At 46.2% G+C, this 20,918-nt stretch overlaps 1 protein-coding gene across 14 annotated transcripts in view; it reads left to right on the top strand.

Moving 5' to 3' along the window:
* DNAH14 (dynein axonemal heavy chain 14) overlaps positions 1 to 20,918 on the top strand; it is a 477,343-nt gene that overhangs the window by 337,753 nt on the left and 118,672 nt on the right. For 13 of the 14 annotated variants that reach the window (XM_053307834.1, XM_053307849.1, XM_053307840.1 and 10 more), the window contains 4 exons: positions 1,296 to 1,463; positions 2,683 to 2,853; positions 17,749 to 17,916; positions 19,759 to 19,848. In XM_053307834.1, the coding sequence (XP_053163809.1) occupies positions 1,296 to 1,463; positions 2,683 to 2,853; positions 17,749 to 17,916; positions 19,759 to 19,848 (597 nt within the window). The remainder of the gene's footprint in view (positions 1 to 1,295; positions 1,464 to 2,682; positions 2,854 to 17,748; positions 17,917 to 19,758; positions 19,849 to 20,918) is intronic. The other variant, XM_053307895.1, reaches the window with a different exon arrangement.

Here is a 20,918-nt window from a genome sequence, read left to right as displayed (position 1 = left end):
TTCACCAAACTGGTTTTGCTTTGTTATTTGGGGACTGAACTGCCATTCTTCCCCTACAGTTTTCCCCATTGTCGTAAAGGGGGAAACTGTGGAAATGCTGCTTGAGTCCATTCTCTACGGCATTGGGGTTGCCTCTCAAGTATGCAACAACCCCAATGCAGTGTACAATGGCTTCGGACTGCTGTGCATCATGTTGGTGAATAACAACAACAACAGTGAATAGCAGTCGATAATGTATTGAAGATACAGCCTAAATAAGGAATTTGTTCTGAACAGGCTGTTTTGAATTAGTTATTTTCAGATCTTTGGGTATATCAGGCATGAAATAATCTGCCAGTTCATGGTTTTGAGCTGTAAACTTTGTCATTGTCAGACAATAGGCATCTGATCTTTGTTGGGGTCTTCCATGCATTCACACTCATAGGGAGCTACACCTGTGCAGTCTATCATTTGAGAAACTTATTTAGTTCCTCAGGACACCTGATGTCACCTTAATGTGTAGCAGGACCATTGGAGCAGTGGATCCTCAGTTCCTTTCCTACCTGTGATATCTGGACTAGTGGAATTTGGCTCCATGTAGAGATTCATCTGTGAAAGAAAAATAGTGATAAATATGGCTATTATTCTTTGGCTCTATTGTTTAGTTCTGTATAGGACTTTGACATTATTTAGCTTTTTTGAAATAAGAGCTTTAAGAGATGCCTTTCTTGTAAAAAATAAATAAATTCCCTCTATAGATGATCATGACTGTTGTTCACTGTGTGAACTTCTGCAAAATTGGTTTGGAATTTCAGTGTGGGGTTTATAAGATTGTGATTTTCCAAGAATTGCAACTGAGAGATGCTCTATTCAACCTAGTGCTCCATCCCACTTCAATATCAGATTCAACACTGTCATTGATTGTTTCAATATAATCTCTACTGTCTATGGTGAGACCTTCCCCTTCCCCAGGAAGCCCTCTATGCCACCCAAAGATATGTCCCCAAGAGCTACACAACCCTCAGAGTATTATTTTTTTTCCTGGTGGCATAGTGGGCTTACCAAAGAAATGAAGGGAATAAAAAATTGCTGCTTTCCCATTGCACTGGTACAGTTAGTTGGAAAGTTCTGTTAAGTTGCTTTCTCACTGCATTCTTGCTCTGTATATCAGCCTCTGTTTCATAATAAAGTCTTAGTATCAGCATAGACTTAGTAATAAATATTAATGTACTGAATGATTTAGCCTATGTTTTGTTATAAAGCGTGCTGTGGGAAATGGTTAAAGGTTATATATATATATATATGATTTCTTGCAGGTGCGTCTGGGAACATACTTTTATAACAACAGATTCTTGGTTGAAGTTCAAAAATGCACTGACCTTTTAACATGTGCCTCTATTGCACTGTACTATAGAATGTGTCGTAAAATGCTTCCAACCCCAGCAAAATGCCATTACATATTTAACCTGCAAGATCTTTTTAAGGTTTGTTAAACAGACTAGATATTTAAGCTTGTCCTCAACATCTTTACAGTTTGTTAGTCTGTTGATAAGAGCCCAGGAACCATCCATCCATAATGTAGTTATCAAGATAGTTGGAGGCAGCAGGCCACGGACCAAATCTCCAAGGTCCGTGGCTAATCGTGCCTCTGGGAGGATTACTCTATCAGGCGGGTGCTCTAGGCACCTAGTTGGGTGTCTGCTCAGGCTACATGCAGCCCATGCATTCACACGGCCCTGTATTTTGGTAGAAGGGGGTGCAGTTGCAGGTGCAGTTGCACCCTTCTACCTAAGTAATTGGTTGGGTAAAACACCTGGGCTACCTGGGAGGGCAGTGCCAGGATTGAACTCAATCCTGGTGCTTCACTCAAGCAGAGCTGAGCTACCCAGTTAGGGCTGCCCAAGTCTGGGTAGGACTGCTCATGTGAACCGCCTTTACCTCTTTTGCAGATGTAATGTTATGCTCCATTGCAGGTGGGTTCAACTGCTGAGAGAACCTAACATTCTGATTAAGCTCTGTTCCTCATCCACATGTTCCAGTTGCTACTTGTTTGACCCCTTTGCACAAGAGATCCCAATTATGCTGGTGTAATGTAAATAAATAAAACCATGGTTCAACCCTGGCATAAATCCACTATAAATTCACTATATCAGCCTACCATTGGGCTCTGACATTACAATAGGACTTAAGGGTGATTCTCCCTTAACAGTTGGGTGTAACTTGCACTGTGATTCCAGTGTTTTTTCATATCTGAATTGTTGGTTTGGGCTGTTTGTCTAAGAATCAGTGGCAAGACTTCCTTTCATCCCCTGAAAATGGCTAAAACATCTTGAGGATATTCTCACGTGCGGTGGAAACCGGGCTAAGGGAGCCCAGCCACCTCGTGTGTGAACCGCCAGGAGCTGTGCAGCTCCTGGTGGCAAGCCTGCTTAATTGACAAGCCTGCTTAAACAAGGTTAGCAAAGCACGCCCTCCACTAACCTCATTTGTTTGATCGTGTGTGGGCACAACTCTGTGCTGCAGCAACTCACAAGCAGCCCCCCCCTCCCCGGTCTCCTGGTGTTGGTGCTCCCCAGAATGAACATATGCAGGGCATGCTGGGACTTCCAGGACTTACCCTGTAGTTGGAAAGTGGAAAAAGTGTTAATGTGGGTTGATATTTGGTTCATATTTGGTTATAGCCTTTCATGAAATTGTTAACAGGTGCTCAGTGGATTGCTCCAAGCCCACAAGTCTGTTATTGTATCAAAAGAAATGACAGCATTGCTCTTTGTTCATGAGTCAACCCGAATCTTCCATGATCGTCTGACTGAACCTGCAGAACAAGAGATTTTCTATCAATTTCTTTCTAATGAGCTCATGAACTATTTTAAAGTAAGTGTGTGTGTGTGTGTGTGTGTGTGTGTGTGAGAGAGAGAGAGAGAGAGAGAGAGAGAGAGAGAGAGAGAGAGAGCAGGAGAGGGAGGGAGAGAAATCACTTTTGTTTAGTAGGTGTTTTGAGTGAATACTTTGTGGATTTGTTAAATGATTTAGAGTTGATCGCCAACTGTTGTGCCTCAATGTTCCTCATCTGTAAAAGGGGACTAAATGTCCTCTACATTTCATAAATGCACAATTCTTTGACAATATATATATTTATATTTATTTATTTAATATATGTCTATGCTGCTCAAAACACAAGTTCTCTGGGCGGTTTACAGAACAATAAAAACAGCCAATAAAAGATTAAAACATTTCAACAATTAAAATTAAAAAGTTAAAACTATTTACTGCCTATTTTGCACTTTTTAATTTGGATTTCATATATTTTATTGTTTCTGTGGATTGTATTGTTCCAAACCTCCTTGGAAGCTGATAGTAGTGAATGCTCTCCCAGTGAACGTTCACTCTGTGACAGGTGTGGCAGCTTTTTAAAAAACAACTAGAGACCTTTTTATTTAGTCAGGCTTTTACCTCCTAGAACCTGCCAGATTTCTCAGCTTTCTTGCTTCTGTTTCTTTTTAATTGTTTCTTGGTGTTTTATGGATCTGGTTCGTGCTCCAGTAACATTCATTAAAAGTGGGTTCTGCACCTGCACGGAATACTTCGGACAAAATCCATCAGCTCCTTGCGGCGCTGACCAACTGCCACTGTGCGTGCTCATATCAGTGGTTTGGAGCTTTATAGTTCATTTTCTTTCTGACCGCCAATGTGTTCAGTTCTTCATAAGTTCTTGGCTCCTCAGAAATATTTTAGTGGTTGAATTTAACAGTTTTGACTCCGACTGTGACTGGACTTGTTATCGGACTATCCTTTGGAAATCACTTGTAACTTCTTTTGTATGACTTGGACTGGGAAAAGGTTATTCTTTGTGTAATGGACGTTCGTACCTCAGCAAAGTAATTTAAAGTGCATGATTATGGATTGGTAAAGTTCTCGATTTCAGAATTTCATTTTCAAGCCCTACACGTAGGGAAAAGAACATAAGAACAGCCCTGCTGGATCAGGCCTAAGGCCCATCTAGTCCAGCATCCTGTTTCACACAGTGGCCCACCAGATGCCGCTGGAAGCCACAGACAGGAGTTGAGGGTGTGCCCTCTCACCTGCCATTACTCCCCTGCAACTGATACTCAGAGGCATTCTGCCTTTGAGGCTGGAGGTGGCCCACAGCCCTCCGACTAGTAGCCACTGATAGACCTCTCCTCCATGAAGTCATCCAAACCCCTCTTAAAGCCATCCAGGTTGTTGGCTGTCACCACATCCTGTGGCAGAGAGTTCCACAAGTAGATCACGCGTTGTGTGAAAAAGTACTTCCGTTTGTTGGTCCTAGACCTCCTGGCAATCAATTTCATGGAGTGACCCTTGGTTCTAGTGTTGGGTGAGAGGGAAAAGAATTTCTCTCTCTCCACTTTCTCCACACCATGCATAATTTTTATAGACCTCTATTACGTCTCCCTGCAGATGTCTTTTTTCTAAACTAATAAGCCCCAGGTGTTGTAGTCTTGCCTCATAAAAAAGGTGCTCTAGGCCCCTGATCATCTTGGTTGCCCTCTTCTGTACCTTCTCCAGTTCAACAATGTCCTTTTAAAGATGTGGTGACCAGAATTGTATGCAGTACTCCAAGTGTGGTCGCACCATAGTTTTGTATAAGGGCATTATAATGTTAGCCGTTTTATTTTCAATCCCCTTTCTAATGATCCCTAGCATGGAATTTACCTTTTTCACAGCTGCCGCACATTGAGTCGACACTTTCAATGAGCTGTCCACCACAACCCCAAGATCCCTCTCCTGGTCCGTCACCAACAGCTCGGTAGAACAGAAAATAAGGGAAATCATCCCTTCAGAAAAACTTCTGAGGTGTGAATTCTCATTCAATTTAGCAAATGAGATTTTTTTCCAATTAAAGAACTCTCATGACCCCACTTTCACTTTTTCACATTCTCATTTACTATGAATATCAATCTAGCACACTGCACCTTATGAAGAAAAACCTCAGAAATTCACCAAAATCCAGCCCTCTGCCCAATCACTCTGAAATTGGGGACGGGTGGTAGCCTCCACCCATTAGGCACTATCTACGAGCCCACCCCACTCTTTTGGGGCAGATCCATTTTCTGCCCCCAACCTGCCCCAAAGACACCAAAACTTCAGAAATTCCCCCAAAATCAGCCCTTTGCCCAGTCCCCCTGAAATTGGGGTGGTAGCTTCCACCCATTGGGCACTACAACCCCACCTCAAAATTTTGCCCCTGGGCCCTTCCCCCCAAATCAATTCGGATTCGGATTCGGATTAAATCTGAATCCAAACCGAATCAAGGGTGATTCAGGTGGCCCATATTTGGGCACAAAACAGAACAGGGGTGATTCAGTTCGGGTCCCGAACCGAATCACCAAAAATCCGAATTGCACACCCTTATACAGTGCTACCCCTCCCCCAAGGCGCCCCTCCCTGTCCTTTCTATAGAGTTTATACCCAGGGATAACAGTGTCCCACTGGTTCTCACTGTTCCACCATGTTTCTGTTATGCCCACTATATCTATTTCTGCGTTAGCAACCAAGCACTCCAGCTCACCCATCTTGGCTCGGAGGCTTCTGGCATTGGTATATAAGCACCTATATGCTGAATCTCTCCCCTGATGTATGCTATTCTTTTGACTCTTTGACCTGCTGGCACAGGCTCCCATCTGCTCTTTGTGTGGTACTGCTCTGTCCCCTTCTGTTTTATCTGAATTTTTTGCAGCCTCACACTTTAAAAGATGGCTTTTGCCAAACAGGATACTGCCCAGCTCCCATCGGCTGTTCCCCAGGTGTCATTTTAAAAGCTGCTCTGCAACCTTTTTGATTTTAAGCGCCAGCAGTCTGGTTCCATCTTGGTTCAAGTGCAGCCCGTCCCTTTTGTACAGGCCTTGCTTGCCCCAGAATGTGTCCCAGTGCGTAACAAATCTAAACCCCTCCTCCCGGCACCAACGTCTCATCCACGCATTGAAACCCCTCAGCTCTACCTGTCTCACTGTACTTGCGCATGGAACAGGTAGCATTTCTGAGAATGCTACCTTGGAGGTCCTGGACTTCAAAATGCTACCTATCAGCCTATATTTGGCTTCCAGGACCTCCCAACTGCATTTCCCCACATCGTTGGTGCCGACGTGCACCACAACAGCTGTCTCCGCCCCAGCACTGCCTAGGAGCCTGTCTAGACGCTGCATAATGTCTGCAACCTTCGCACCAGGCAGGCAAGTCACCGTGCGGTCAACACACGGGTCACAAACCCATCTCTCTATCATAGGAACATAGGAAGCTGCCATATACTGAGTCAGACTGTAGGTCCACCTCGCTCGGTATTGTCTACACAGACTGGCAGCGGCTTCTCCAAGGTTTCAGGCAGGAATCTCTCTCAGCCCTATCTTGGAGATGCCAGGGAAGGAACTTGGAGCCTAGATGCTCTTCCCAGAGCAGCTCCATCCCCTAAGGGGAATATCTTACAGAGCTCACACTTCTAGTCTCCCTTTCATATGCAACCAGGGCAGATCCTGCTTAGCTTAAGGGGACAAGTCATGCTTGCTACCATAAGACCAGCTCTCTTCCCTCTAATGATCATCCCTCTAGTGATCGAATCACCAACTACAAGGAGGCCCCCACCTCCCCTGAGGAGTATCCCCTGTGCGAGAGGATATGGGCTCATCATCCACGGAAGGGGTCCCTTCTAAAGGAGCATTTCCCTCTTCCTCAGACCGATGCCCTCCTTGCCCAAGACCTTCATTCTCCCTGACAGCAGAGGAGCTACCAGCCCTGGAGTGGGATGCCTCTATCACATCCCTGAAGGTCTGGTCCACATGCCTCTCTATTTCTCTGAGCTTCTCCAGATCCACCACCTTGGTCTCAAGGGAACGGATTTGTTCCCTGAGAGCCAGGAGCTCCTTGCACCAAGCACACACCCATGACTTCTGCCCATGGGGCAAATAGTCATACATGTGGCACTCTGTACAATACACTGGGAAGTGCCCCTTCCCCTGCTGACCTTCTATCTTCATACTGTTTTTGTTGGCTGTTTACAGTATTTAGGGAGCTTATTGTCCATTTATTATAGCTTATAAGACCGCCTTCAAAAGGTGTACCTGAAGACCCCCTCTACAAATTTTCATAACTGCTCTCTCCAATGTTTGGGGGAAGGGCATAACACAGCCACGTGCTCTGTTTGCAGTTCATTCTCGAAACAGACTTTTAAAAATGGAGCTGCAAGCTTAAGGATCATTGACATCAAAGGACTCTCCTTTTAAGGAGCTGATAGTTCCTGAGGGACACACTTCTCGCTATCGTGACAAGGATAGGAAGCGCAGCCTAGAGGATGACTTGGACTCTCCTCCCCAAAAAAAGCACAAAAGGGAGAAGAGTGAACGGAGGGGAACTTGTTTGTCGGTGCCAAGCACTATGACTCCTTCTCTCTGGCTTACAATGCCTATCACATCCATTGCCATTGAAATCAACGCCGGAAAGGGGAACGGAAGCTACAATGTCGACATTGGCTCCTCAGTGTTGAGTGGCTTCTCTGTCGCCTGCACCTACCCCATGTCAAGGTCTGGCCCAAGGCCAGCGAAGTACACGGCTCGGCTGCTTGCTGTGGGTGAATGACAATTGTTGAAACTCAGCAATGAGTGGGAGTCAGAGGCTCCAATTTATGGAGCCAGTCGAAAGCTCCCAGGTGTCAGGATTTACGGCTTGTCAGCCTTCGATAACAGGCGCTTGCTCCTCCGCACCGCCTCCAGTTGTGAACTGCGTTTGAAACACCTGCGTTGCCGTGGCGTCGGTGGAGCTCCAATGCCTAAATCATCCCCCGATTGGTCGCTGACATTTTCTGCTGGTTCAGGCTGTTGAGTCTGTTCTGAACCGTCAACTAATTCCACTGCAGTCGGGCTCTGCCCTTCAGACATTCCAGACTCGGCTGAAATGCCGACAGCTTCCCTTTCTTCCTCGCTGTCAGAGCTAGGGGACATGACACCCCACTCCAATCCCCATTGATGCGGAGCAGAGAGACCACTTGCTGGTGGTGTCTTATGTCGATGTCAATGCCGCTGACAACACTGAAACTCTTTTTGACCCCAAGGCAGCACAGAACATCCTCACCATGCTGGAATCAAAAGTCAGTACTCCCTTGGTGTTGACTTCTCAGGGCTTCTTAACCCATGGTCTCGATATGGAAGAGGAAGAGTTAATGGAAGTGCCAAAAACCCTTCATTTACCCCTTTGCAATCTGGGGTTGCTGTGACAGGCTTATTGCCTGTTGGTGGATGGGATGATGCATCTACAAATTCCACCTCATGCACCCAGCTGACTATGCAGAATTTAGGAAATGGAAAACAGCTAGAAGGCGTATGGAACTGGTCCAGATGGCAATGCAGATGACTCCCCCTAGAGTTGTGGAGCCTCCTACAAGACAAATTCCTACTCAAATGACTCCTCTGAGAGTATTGATTCAAGATGCTGCTGTTCAGGTTACTGTACCTGTCACTACACAAGATGTGAGAGCAATCTATATGGATCAGGATGCTGGTGTGCAAGCATCCTTGCCACTGTTGGTACCCAAACCAGAGAAACAAATGTCGAAGTCTACACAGATGTGTTTGGAACATGAGACAGGAAAGAAAGTGTGCACTGGAAGTACTCAAGTGCCAGTTAAAACATTAATGTGAGTCACTACAGGCTCAGGAACTGCTAAGAGTGTGGGTTCTGGCTCCCGTTCATCTCCCTTTAGCAAGTCTGGGGCTCTTCCTGCAGAGTCATTGTCCTCAGGGGATGACTATGATTCTGACTCTTCAGAATCAGTATCGTCAGGTCACAATTTGGTCCCAAAGGATGATGTCCAAATGGAACCATCAATTTCCCCAACAGAGGAAATGAAGTCCTATCATCTTTAAATTGCAGAAATGGTGGAGGTGCTTGGTTTGGATTGGAAACAGAAAGTTAGTGATCTGGATGACCCTGTATATAATTTTATGAAAAAGTCAAATGTATCTCAACCGGTATACTTACCTATGCTTCTGGTGATAACGAAGGCAGCTCAGTCAGCTTGGCAAGTGCTGCGCACATCAACACCAACTTCGAAAAGATTGGAAACTCTGTACAAAATACAGGAAGAGGAGAATGATTCCTTGCTCAAACATCCAAATCCAAACTCTTTAGTTATTGATTGCACAGCTACCGCTAAAGGGTTGTGACATCATACCACTCCAGCAGATAAAGAGGGGAGAAAGCTGGATGTGTTGGGCCGTAAGGCATATGTGAATGTATGTCTAGGCATTAAGATCGCAACTATATGGTGTGCCTATCCAAATACAAACATTCCTTATAGGACTCTCTCCTTCAGGAAAAGGATGATATGTCACCAGAGGAATTCCAGAAAACGTTTGGGGAAATAATTGCTAAGACAACTTGGGCGATGAGACAGCAGCTAAGTAATGCAAAGCACTTAGCATAAACTGAGCCTCTTTCTTTGGAAACAGCAGTCCTACTAAGTAGACATGCCTGGTTATGCTCCACAAACTTGCAACAAGACATAAAAGACAAGATAGAGTACCTGCCATTTGATGGCAAGGGTTTGTTCTGTGACGACACTGATACGACTATGGAGAAATGGAAAAAATCTAAATATACAGCAAAGACTTTTACATCCATGACATCATCCTTTACGTCATCCAGGTATCAACCGTATGATCATAAACAAGGTGGCTACTTGCAATATGACAAGAGAGAATTCCGGACACCTTTCCAAAAGTATAATAAAAAGCCATATTTTCAAAAGAATAAGAGCAACCAAAGGGCACATAGTAAGGCTCCCCAGCAGCCTAAACAACATCTTTGATTGTATAGTGAGCCCACATGTATAACAACCAATGGGAGAGACAACACCCTCTTCCCTATCAGCAGTGATGTCAATAACACCAATGATATCTCCATCAATAACATCAAACATCAATGTTGGTCACAACATCAGACTGGCAAGTCATGCTCAAGCATGGCACCATATAACATCAGAGCAGTGGGTACTTCGTATAGTCCAAACCGGTTATGCCATCGGGTTCAAGATACTGCCAGTCTATGCAGGCATGAAGTTCAAACCACCAACAATAACATTGATGGAGGAATTGGAGACACTGCTAGAGAAAGGTGCAATTATGCATGGAGTGGAGATGGTAGACAAAGAAAAAAATTTCTCCCTCTCCCATAACACTAGGACCAGGGGTCATCCCATGAAACTGAAGGCTGGGAAATTTAGGAAGTAACAAAAGGAAGTACTTTTTCACACAGTGCATAGTTAATCTATGGAATTCCTTGCCATGGGATGTGGTAGTGGCCACCAGCTTGGATGGCTTTAAAAGGGGTTTAGACAGATTCATGGAGGACAGGTCTATCAATGGCTACGAGTTTGATGGCTGTGGGCCATCTCCAGCCTCAGAGGCACGATGCCTCTCAATACCAGTTGCAGGGGAGCAACAGCAGGAGAGAGGGCATGCACATACCTCTTGCCTGTGGGCTCCCCAGAGGCATCTGTTGTGCCACTGTGTGAAACAGGATGCTGGACTAGATGGGCCTTGTGCCTGATCCAGCAGGGCTGTCCTTATGTTCTTATGTTCAATCTCTCCAGTACAGTGGGCAAGCAGACATGGAGGATTTTACTCCTGGTACTCTCAAAACCCCAAGCAGGATGGGGCATTTGCCCCATAATGGACCTGAGGTGGCTGAATCTATAGGCTGATGTGAGAAAATTCTGGATAATTACGCAAGCTATCTTGCCTCTTCTACATGGAGAGGAATGGGTTGCAGCGTTGAACCTAAAGGATGCGTATTTTCACATCGGCATACAGGAAAGTCACGGAAAGTATCTGAGGTTCATGGTGGACAACAAAATTTTCCAGTACAACGTGTTATCTTTTGGACTGGCGACAGCACCCATAGTATTTACTGGCAAAGTATTTGCATGGCTGTGGTGGTGGCACATCTACACACAGAGGGTGTGACCATTTATCCCTAACTAGATGACTGGCTTCTGACAGCAAAAACAAGAAAAGAGTTACTTTCCCAGATAGATTGTGTGACAGCTCTCTGGGAAAGGTTGAGCATCCAAATCAATTTGAAGAAGTCGCATTCGTTACCCATCAAAAGATTACAATACATAGATGTGGTTCTGGATATGGTTCAGCAGAGAGCCTTCCTGACAGAAGACCATTTTCTAAAGATACGGAAGTTGGTTCTAGGAATGCAGTTAAGCCCAGTACAAAGGGCTCAGACAATTCAAGTATTAATGGGTATGCTGGCCTCTTGCACGTCCATGGTCCGCTATGCCAAATTACGCGTGAGGATACTACAACAATGATACTTGGTGGCATTGCACCCAAATGTGGATAGTCAAAACCTTCATCTACGCATCCCAGACTCCGTTCTGAATTCACTGTTATGGTGGATAAAGTCAAGAACCTTTTGGAGGGAACACCATTCAAGGTACCAATACCAGAGGTTTGCATAATGACAGAAGCCTCTCTGACAGGATGGGGAGCTCACATGTCAGACTTGGAGGGTCAGGCGCTCTGGAACATTACTAAAAAAGATTTGCATTAAATTTTCTGGAGCTGCTGGCAGCTTTTCAAGCGCTAAAATCATTTCAAAAACATCTGCTGGGGGAAACAATCCAACTGCAGATGGACAATACAACTGCTATAGCATATGTGGGAAGACCAGAGGGGGTGAGTGAGAGGCCTTGACTTTTATCAACAAGTCTCCTCTGCTGGACGGCTGGGAAATTTACAACTGACTCCCCCCTCCCCCTGCCCCTTGTTTGCAGGCTGGAACAGCTTAGACCAGCACAGTTCGTCTGCCTTGACTGGGGCCCTTCCTTCTTAAGTGCCTGACTTTTAGCACCTGCAGGCACTGATTACATCAGCCCTGCCCAGAGTCATTCATGGGAGAAGGGATTCTAGGGGCTTTAAAAGGAGGGGGCTGCAGCAGGCGGCACAGCCTGCAGGCAGCCGCCAAAGCTAGCCACCAAAGGAGGCCGGCCTTTGGGGCCAAGCCTTCAGAGGTAGGGCTGAGGGCTGGGGGGTTGGGTTTTGCCAGGCTTTTTTTGCAGGTATGTGTTTGGGCTCTCTTGAGTGGGATGGTGTTGGGGGTGCATGTGGCAGTTCTGGGGCAGCTATTACTGTAGTGGCGGAGAACAGAAGAATTGGTGCTGGCAGAGCATCTGGCCATTACAGGGGAAGGGAAATCAGTAATTTAGTAACTGTTTCCACTTCAGCTCTCAGGCCTCAGGGAGCAGCTCCAACTACCCACTGAGTCTGGCCTTGCTCCTCTGCTTTGCCAGGTCAGTTCAGAATAAGACTGAAATTGTCCATGATTTGATCGTGGATGAGGGAGTTGGCTTGGCATGTATAACTGAGACCTGGTTGGGGGAGGCAAGTAGTCCAGTATGGACTCAGCTCCTCCCACCAGGTTTCTCTGTTGTGGAGCAGCTAGGGAAAGTGGGCGGGTGTGTGTGTGGAGTGGCTGTGGTCCATAAGAATACCATCTCCCTTACCAGGACCCCTGTGAGACAGTTGACTTATATTGAGTGTATATTTTTGAGGCTGGGAAGTTGGGAACTAGGGATAGATTGGGGATTCTGTTGGTGTACCATCTACCCCACTGCCCAACTGACTCCCTAACTGAGCTGACGGAGCTTGTTGCAGAGTTGGTGTTGGAGTTTCCCAGACTTTTGGTGCTGGGGGACTTCAACATCCACCGTGGGACTGGCTTGTCTGGAGTTCATAGCAGTGATGACAACTATGGGCCTATCCCAATTAGTTTCTGAACCAACTCATGTTGCTGGCCATGCATTCGATTTGGTCTTCTGCTTGGATTAGAGGGGTGTTCCGTGAATGGGGGATCCGGTGGTTTCTGCATTGTCATGGACGGACCACTACCTGGTTAAGGTTGGTTTCACACCTACAATCCACTCCTGCAGGGGTGATGGACCAGTTAGGATGGTCTGCCCAAAAAGGCTGCTGGACCCATCAGGATTCCAAAAAACCTTGGAGGATTTTGATGTTGGTGCGGCCAGTGATTCTGTCGATGGAATCCTGATGGGTCCAGCAGCCTTTTTGGCTGTTGGACCCAGTGGGATTTCAAAAATCCTTGGAGGATTTTGTTGTTGGTGCGGCCAGTGATTCTGTCGATGCCCTTGTGGAAACCTGGAATAAAGAACTAAACAAGGCAGTAGACATGATTGCTCCTAAGCGTCCCTTCCAACCTGCTTCAAAAATGGTATACTGAGGAGTTGCGGGGGCTGAAGTGGTTAAGTATTCGACTAGAATGCAAGTGGAGGAGAACTTGGTTCAAATTTGACAGGATGCAGCATGTGACCCATTTGAAGGCTTACTCAGTAGCGGTGTGTGCAGCAGAAAAATTTTTTTGGTCTGCGCACATTGCATCTGCAGGTTCGCATTCGGCAGAGCTATCCCAGGTTGTGAGGAGTTTAATTTCTTCTCCTCTTGTATTAAATCAGTCCCCAGGTTCGGTCTGTTGTGATGCTTTTAATGGGTTCTTTGCAGACAAAAGATTGCTTCTTAAGAAGCCTTTCCTAGACCGCTTAGCGATGGATAATTACAGGCCAATCTCCAATCTCCCTTGGTTGGGCAAGGTGATTGATAGGGTGGTGGCCAACCAGCTCCAGGAAGTTTTGAAGGAAACTGATTATCTAGTTACCCATTTCAAACTGGTTTTAGAGCTGGCTATGGAGTTGAGACAGCCTTGGTTGGCCTGATGGATGACCTGTACCAGGGAATCGACAGAGGGAGTGTGACTCTGATGGATCTTTTGGATCTCTCATTGGTGTTCGATACCATTGACCATGGTATCCTTCTGGATTGCCTGGGGGAGTTGGGGATGGGGGGACTGCTTTGCAGTGGTTCTGCTCCTATTTCTTGGGTAGATTCTAGATGGTGGTGCTTGGTGACAGTTGCTCCTCAAAACAGGAGCTGTTATATGGAGTCCCTCAGGACTCCATTCTATCACCAATGCTTTTTAATACCTACATGAAACCATTGGGTGAGGTCATCAGGCGATTTGGTGCTGAGTGTTATCAGTATGCTGATGACACCCAAATCTACTTCTCCTTTTCATCTTCATCATCAAGAAATGGCACTCATTCTCTAAATGCCTACCTACAGGCAGTAATGGGCTGAATGAGGGAGAACAAATTGGAGCTGAATCCAAGCAAGACAGAGGTGCTCATTGTGGGGGCTCAGAATCTGATAGGTGAGTTAGATCTTCCTGTGCTGGATGGGGTTACACTCCCCCATAAGGAGCAATTGCACAGCTTGGGAGCACTCTGCCACTCCCAAGGCCTCACCCTTGAATCTCAGGTGGAGGCCATGGCCAGGAGTGCTTTCTATCAGTTTTGGCTGATTCAACAGCTGCGCCCATTCCTTGAAGAGGATGACCGCAAAACAGTGGTGCATCAGCTGGTAACCTCCAGGCTTGACTTTTGCAATGCACTCTACATGGGGCTGCCTTTGTACATAGTTCAGAAACTTCAGTTAGTTCAAAATGCGGCAGCCAGATTGGTCTCTGGGGCCACCTGGAGACAGCATATTATGCCTGCTTTGAAACAGTTACACTGGCTGCCGATATGTTTACAAAGTGCTGGTTATTACCTTTACAAGTTAATACAAAGTGCTGGTTATTACCTTTACAAGTTAATACAAAGTGCTGGTTATTACGTTTAAAGCCCTGAATGGCTTAGGTCCAAGTTATCACAGAGAATGCCTTCTCCTGCATGATCCTCACCTCATGTTCAGGTCATCTGAGGAAGCCTGTCTCCAGTTACCACTGGTTCATCTGGTGGTGACTCAAAGGCAGGCCTTCTCTGTAGCTGCTCCTGGATTGTGGAATGCACTCCTGGCAGTACCCCATGGGTTAGCAACCCATGGAGGTGGTTGGCACCTTTGCTATGGGCCACCCCAGCACCCCCCAAGTGCAGTTATGGGGCTGCTGAAACCTGCATTCTTCCCTATGGAGAAAAACCTTAAAGTCACTTGTGGGGTGCTGGGGTGGCCCAGAGTGAGTGGTGGTCTAGTGCAAAGATGGTGCCAACCACCCCCATGGGTTGCTAACCCATGGAGTACTGGGTTTTGTTGTTTCTGAAGTGTTCTGAGTGTAGATTCTTTGGTAGCATATAAGATTTTCAGTGACAAACCATGAATCCATTCTCATCTGCTAACCTTAAAGACACATAAACTTCAAAAATCACTTAAAAATCAGCCCTTTGCCCAATTCCTTTCAAATAATTCTGATAGCTTCTTTGCCCACCATGGGAACTACCACCCACCACACTCCACTCTAGGACACCCCTTTCTCCTTGACGTGAAGCTATACATTTGCTGCAATCCTCATTATTCTCTATGAGGAATTCCAAAATAATTTTAAAATTCACCAATAATCAGAGGAGTGTCTGATTGCCTTGGAACTTTGTGGAAAGTAGGCACCCCTGGTTGTCTACCACTCACCCCACTTTTATGCCCCTAGGTGCTCCACAATAGGGGATATGGGCTGGTTCGGGTCCCATCATACACTATGAGAAAAATAATTAAAAATATTTCAAATATTCATAAAAAATCATAGGGGTGTCCAATTGCTTTGGGGTGTGCATGGTTGTTGGCACCAATGCGTGCTCCACAATAGGGAATAATGGGCTGGTTCGAGTCCCATTATACCCTATGAGAAAAAAATAAAAATAATTTTCAAAAATTCATAAAAAATTCGTACGAGTGTCTGATTGCTTTGGGGTTTGGGTGGCAAGTACCCCTGGGTGCCAGCTAGGAATGTGCACAGACCGGTTCGGAGGCCATTCTAAAGGCCTCCAGACCGGTCCGGTCACGGGGTGGTTTTGGTTCGGGTGGGGAGTTTGGGGGCTTCCATTAGGGGCGGGGGGGGCTTTACTTACCCCTCCCACGCTTTCCACACACTGCCGCCATAATTATTGAAAAATTGCTCCTCCGATGGCTGTTCTGATTTTAAAAAATGGCTGCCCCCTTGAAGCCCTGGCCCCCTGCTGCTGCCTTGAAGCCCCCTCCCACCCCCTTAAATCTCACCCCGGGCCCTTAAACCATGCCCGATAACATTAAGATGCGGGCGGGTGGGCGGCGGGGAGATGTCCTCCCGCCCCCTTCCCTGCTAGGCTGCAAAAGACTTTAGGAAGGCTTCTGCGCGTGTGCGCGCAGAAGCCTTCCTAAAGTCTTTTGCAGCCTAGCAGGGAAGGGGGCGGGAGGACATCTCCCTGCCGCCCGTTTCCCTGCCGGTCTGCAAAAGTACTTTTACTTTTGCAAAGAACTTTGCAAAGAACTGTTTCTTCTTTGCAAAGTTCTTTGCAAAAGTAAAAGTACTTTTGCAGACCGGCAGGGAAACGGGCGGCGGGGAGATGTCCTCCCGCCCCCTTCCCTGCTAGGCTGCAAAAGACTTTAGGAAGGCTTCTGCGCGCGCATGCGCAGAAGCCTTCCTAAAGTCTTTTGCAGCCTAGCAGGGAAGGGGGCGGGAGGACATCTCCCCGCCGCCCGCCCGCCCGCGTCTTAATGTTATCGGGCATGGTTTAAGGGCCCGGGGTGAGATTTAAGGGGGTGGGAGGGGGCTTCAAGGCAGCAGCAGGGGGCCAGGGCTTCAAGGGGGCAGCCATTTTTTAAAATCAGAACAGCCATCGGAGGAGCAATTTTTTCAATAATTACGGCGGCAGTGTGTGGAAAGCGCGGGAGGGGTAAGTAAAGCCCCCCCCCCGCCCTTAATGGAACCCCCCACCCCAGTGCCGGACCGCAGCTCCGCGGTTCCGTGCACACCCCTAGTGCCAGCTACCATCCTACCAATTTCTGGATGTCAGAACCAGTTCAAACCAATTTGAACCAGTTCACACATCCCTAACAACAGGCACAGCAACCAGCCTCAGAATTGATAATGAAGACATTGAAGAGGTGGATAGCTTCTGCCTTTTAGGATCGACCATCAACAGTAAAGGATCCATAAAAATTCCATGGATAGCCACGAAAACAAACAAATGGATCATAGAACAGATCAATCCAGAATTTTCACTCGAGGCACAAATGACCAGGCTCAAACTATCATACTTTGGACACATTATGTGAAGACCCAGCTCCCTTGAGAAGTCCATAATTTTGGGGCAAGTAGAAGGAAAGAGAAGAGGACGGCCAGCAGCAAGGTGGATGGACCCGATTATGACAGCAATGAATGCACCACTGAGAGACCTAAAAGGCCAAGTTGAAGATAGATCATGCTGGAGAGAATCTATCTATGTGGTTGCTAAGAGTCGACACAAACTTGATGGCACTTAATCAATCAATCAATCAATCAATATGTGTATTATATACATTTGACTTGTGTGGTCATTTTTGGTTTGTCTCAATGTTTCTGTCATTTGGATTCATCTGCTTACATGTACTGTTTAATTCCCATGTTCTGCTTGTGACACATGTGGCTGGTTGTTTTTGTTGTTGTTTTGCTACACTATCTACAAGCCATGCTTCTGAACTCCGAGACCATACCCTTTGCCCACCCACATGCACAGAAAATTTTCTGTCTTCATCTGTGAAATGTTGGAGAACATGAAGTCTTCCATAGATCTAAAGGCCAGCTTACTGAGAACTCAATAATGGAACAATCAAATAAGAAATCATGCATAAAGCTTCAAGCAGTGTTGCAGGAAGCATGATTGTTTCCTATTACTATGTAAAATAATGTGGCTATTTTGTGGTTGAATTACAGATTCCTTGGACAAAGGAGAAATTGATGGAAGATTCACCAATGTTTGTTGATTTTCTAGAACCAAACACACTTCTGGAAAACAGAATCTATAAAAATGCCTCTAACCATAAACGTCTTCTTTTGGTACTGGATGAATACCACTTTAAAATGCAGGCAACAAATCCTGAGGTAAAATTTATAAGAGTTTGAAATATTGAAAAGTGTTTCATAAATTAAATAATTTTTATTCTTTCATTAAAAGTATGCACATGTGCTGCCTTCATGAACATATGCAAGGTAAGCATTATGATAACCTATTTAGCCAACTACCCCTTTTTACAAGGGCAGTTTCTTCTGTTTTGGCTTTAAGCATTAAATGCTGCCTTAGAAGCACAATTAAATTTGAATGCAAAACTAATTTCTGCTATGGGTTTCTAGCAATGGAAGAAGTATGCTCTTATAGTATAAAGTGTTTATTATTTTACAGCAATTTCCTCTCTCTTCAATTAAAAAGAAATGTCACATTTTGTTTGTAGCTTATTTATAATGATAGGGTGAATTCTCACAGGAATTGTGGTTGAATGGTGGTTACCTATATTGGTGTGATTGTGTGAACCCACACTACACCAGGAATCTCGGTTCTATTCCGAGGTGATAACCAGCTTTGCTATGGCGTGCAGTGATGCAGACACAGATTAATGCAGAGGAAAAAGAGGCATCTGCCTACGGTGGCAAAATTTCAGGAGTGGCATTTTGCCGTGTCCCTCTGGGGGTGGGGGTGGCAAGCTTAGGTAGTTGCAGAGGGAGCAAGAGGAGTGTCCCCCCTTTAATTTTTTTAAAGCCGTGGTGGCAGTAGCTGTGGGGAGAGGGGGCGACTAGGTGAGGGGGAAATTCCCCTTTTTGCTCCCTAAAGTAAGATCGCCGCTGGCTGAGGCAGTGGAATGGGGCATGGCACGACTGGCTGCGGGGGGGGGGGGGAAGGAGGGGAGAGTGCACATTTTTTAACTTGTGAAAGTCCACTGTGTAGGCTACAGATAGTAGAGCCCATGCACAGTCACTTGGGAGTAGAGGAGGAAGAAGAAGCTCACTGCTGCCTGTCCACACAGCAGGCTTTCACAGGTTAAAAAAGGTACACTCTCCCCTCCTCTACCCCCACCCTCCCTGCAGCCAGGCATGCCACGACCCATCCCACTGCCGTAGCCAGCAGCGATCTTACTTTGGAGGAGGGGGAACTTTCTCCTCTCCTGGTCGCCCCCCCCCCTGCAGCTACTGCCACGGCTTTAAAAAAATTAAAGTAAAAGTGGGGAATGCTCCTCTAGCCTCCTGCAGTTCCTGCTGCTGCCGCAGCTTTAAAAAAAAATTAAAGTAAAAGAGGGGAAACACTTCTCTCGCCTCCCTCCCCCATCCCTGCAGCTACTTCCCCTGCATAGTGGCAGCTTTTTTTTAGGGGCTGCAAAAGCCTTTTTGCCTATGGGTGACAAAAGGTTAATCCGCCCCCTGCAGTGTTGCTTTTAAAGTCAGGAGTATGGACAGAGAGTCAGGTGTACATGAGCATTCCCGGTGAGTATGATGTGGTATGTTGCCAGGCAGAGTGCAGCCAAAAGTGTTTGGGTTTGTAAGCCATGGAGAGTGGGCAGGATGCTAGAGCATCTGTGTCTCACATCTGCTCTAGGTGCAGGTGTCAGTGGTGGATACACAGGGCAGGGTGTCACATGCAGATAACCAGGAAAGGTGATGGGTATGGGTTCACACAATCAGGGTAATCTAGGATAGGAAGTAGTGGGGGGTGCTACAAACTCAGATACTCTGACTGTGTATATTTTTAAAAGTATAAAACGTGGTTCATATGTATAGAACAGTTGAGGGTCTTGGTGGAGATAAGGATCATGTTTTCCACCTCTCTTCCAATCCTGCTAGAGTCCCACTGCCCTCCAAACAAACATGAGAACCCACCCATAGTATAGGTAAACATATACTAAGGTCTTTAGTTTCATAAGGAAGTTCTTGAAATTTTTGCTTTTTTCCCTTCAGAGTACCTCCATTGTGTTTTTTAAAGAAGCTGTTCAACATATAACGAGGGCTGCTAGAGTTTTTAGACAAGCAGGTGGTCACATGACACTGGTAAGAAAATCCACTTATTTTTTTATACTATGTAAGATCCAAGTTTTTATACTATGTATGATCCAATAATTATTTAGGCTCAAAATCAGTACTTGTTTAGGTTCAAAATCAGTATTAGAGGTGTGCACGGAACCGTCTCACCCAGTTCGGTTCGTGGCCAGACTGGCCTTGAACGGAACTAGGCCAGTTCGGTCCGGCCCCCAGTGACACCCCCGCCCCCGTCTGGTCCGCTCCCAGACCAGTCCGCGAACTTTTTTTAAAAAAAATTTAAATTAAAAGTAAGTACCTGTAGCCCCTTTGGGGGGCTTGTTGTAGCCGTGGGAGGGTCCATGAGGGTTCCCTCTCCCTCCGTCGGCCTCCCTCATCACCGCCGCAGCTGGGTTAATGTAGCCTTTTTGGCCCTTTTGGGCCTCCGTAAAGGCGAGCGGCCACCATTTTGGCCACCGCTGTGCATGCGCAAATGCCCTCTGCGAGGCCGTAGGCAGTGATGAAGGAGTGGTGGCCAAAATGGCGGCTGCTTGCCTTTATGGAGGCTGAAAGGGCCCAAAAGGCTACATTGAACAACAAGCCCCCCAAAGGGGCTACAGGTACTTACTTTTAATTCAATTTTAAAAAAAAAAGTTTGCGGACCGGTCCAGGACCAGACCGGCGGTTTGGTTCCGGTCCAGACGGAACCGGGGGCGGTTTGATCATGAACCCACGAACCCCCAGACCGAACCATTGGACCGTGGACCGTCAGACCGGTTCTGCACATCCCTAATCAGTATTTGGACAAACAGTGATTAACATCCTAATGCTGTGTACAGGCAGCGAAAGGATGCATGCCACAGTGGTTGTGTTCCCACTTCAGTAACAAAGATAATCACATGTGGTAGGTTGTGCAGCCCTCGGGAACATATTTATGTTTTGCACAGAGCCCATATGTGGAAAGAGAAGATCTGCAAAAATCATTCCTGTCACACACTGAAGTGAGAATGTAGCCGCTGTAGCCATTGGTACAAATGCACAATGTTATTTATGATGTAAGTCACTTTTTTAAAACTCTTGCTAGCATCTTTTTATCCCTTCTG

This window comes from Hemicordylus capensis, chromosome 1 (genome assembly GCF_027244095.1).
Source record: "Hemicordylus capensis ecotype Gifberg chromosome 1, rHemCap1.1.pri, whole genome shotgun sequence".
NCBI classification, from domain to species: Eukaryota; Metazoa; Chordata; class Lepidosauria; order Squamata; family Cordylidae; genus Hemicordylus; species Hemicordylus capensis.
The sequence above is the reverse complement of the archived record's forward strand: the minus strand, read 5'-3'. Positions and strand labels throughout refer to the sequence as shown.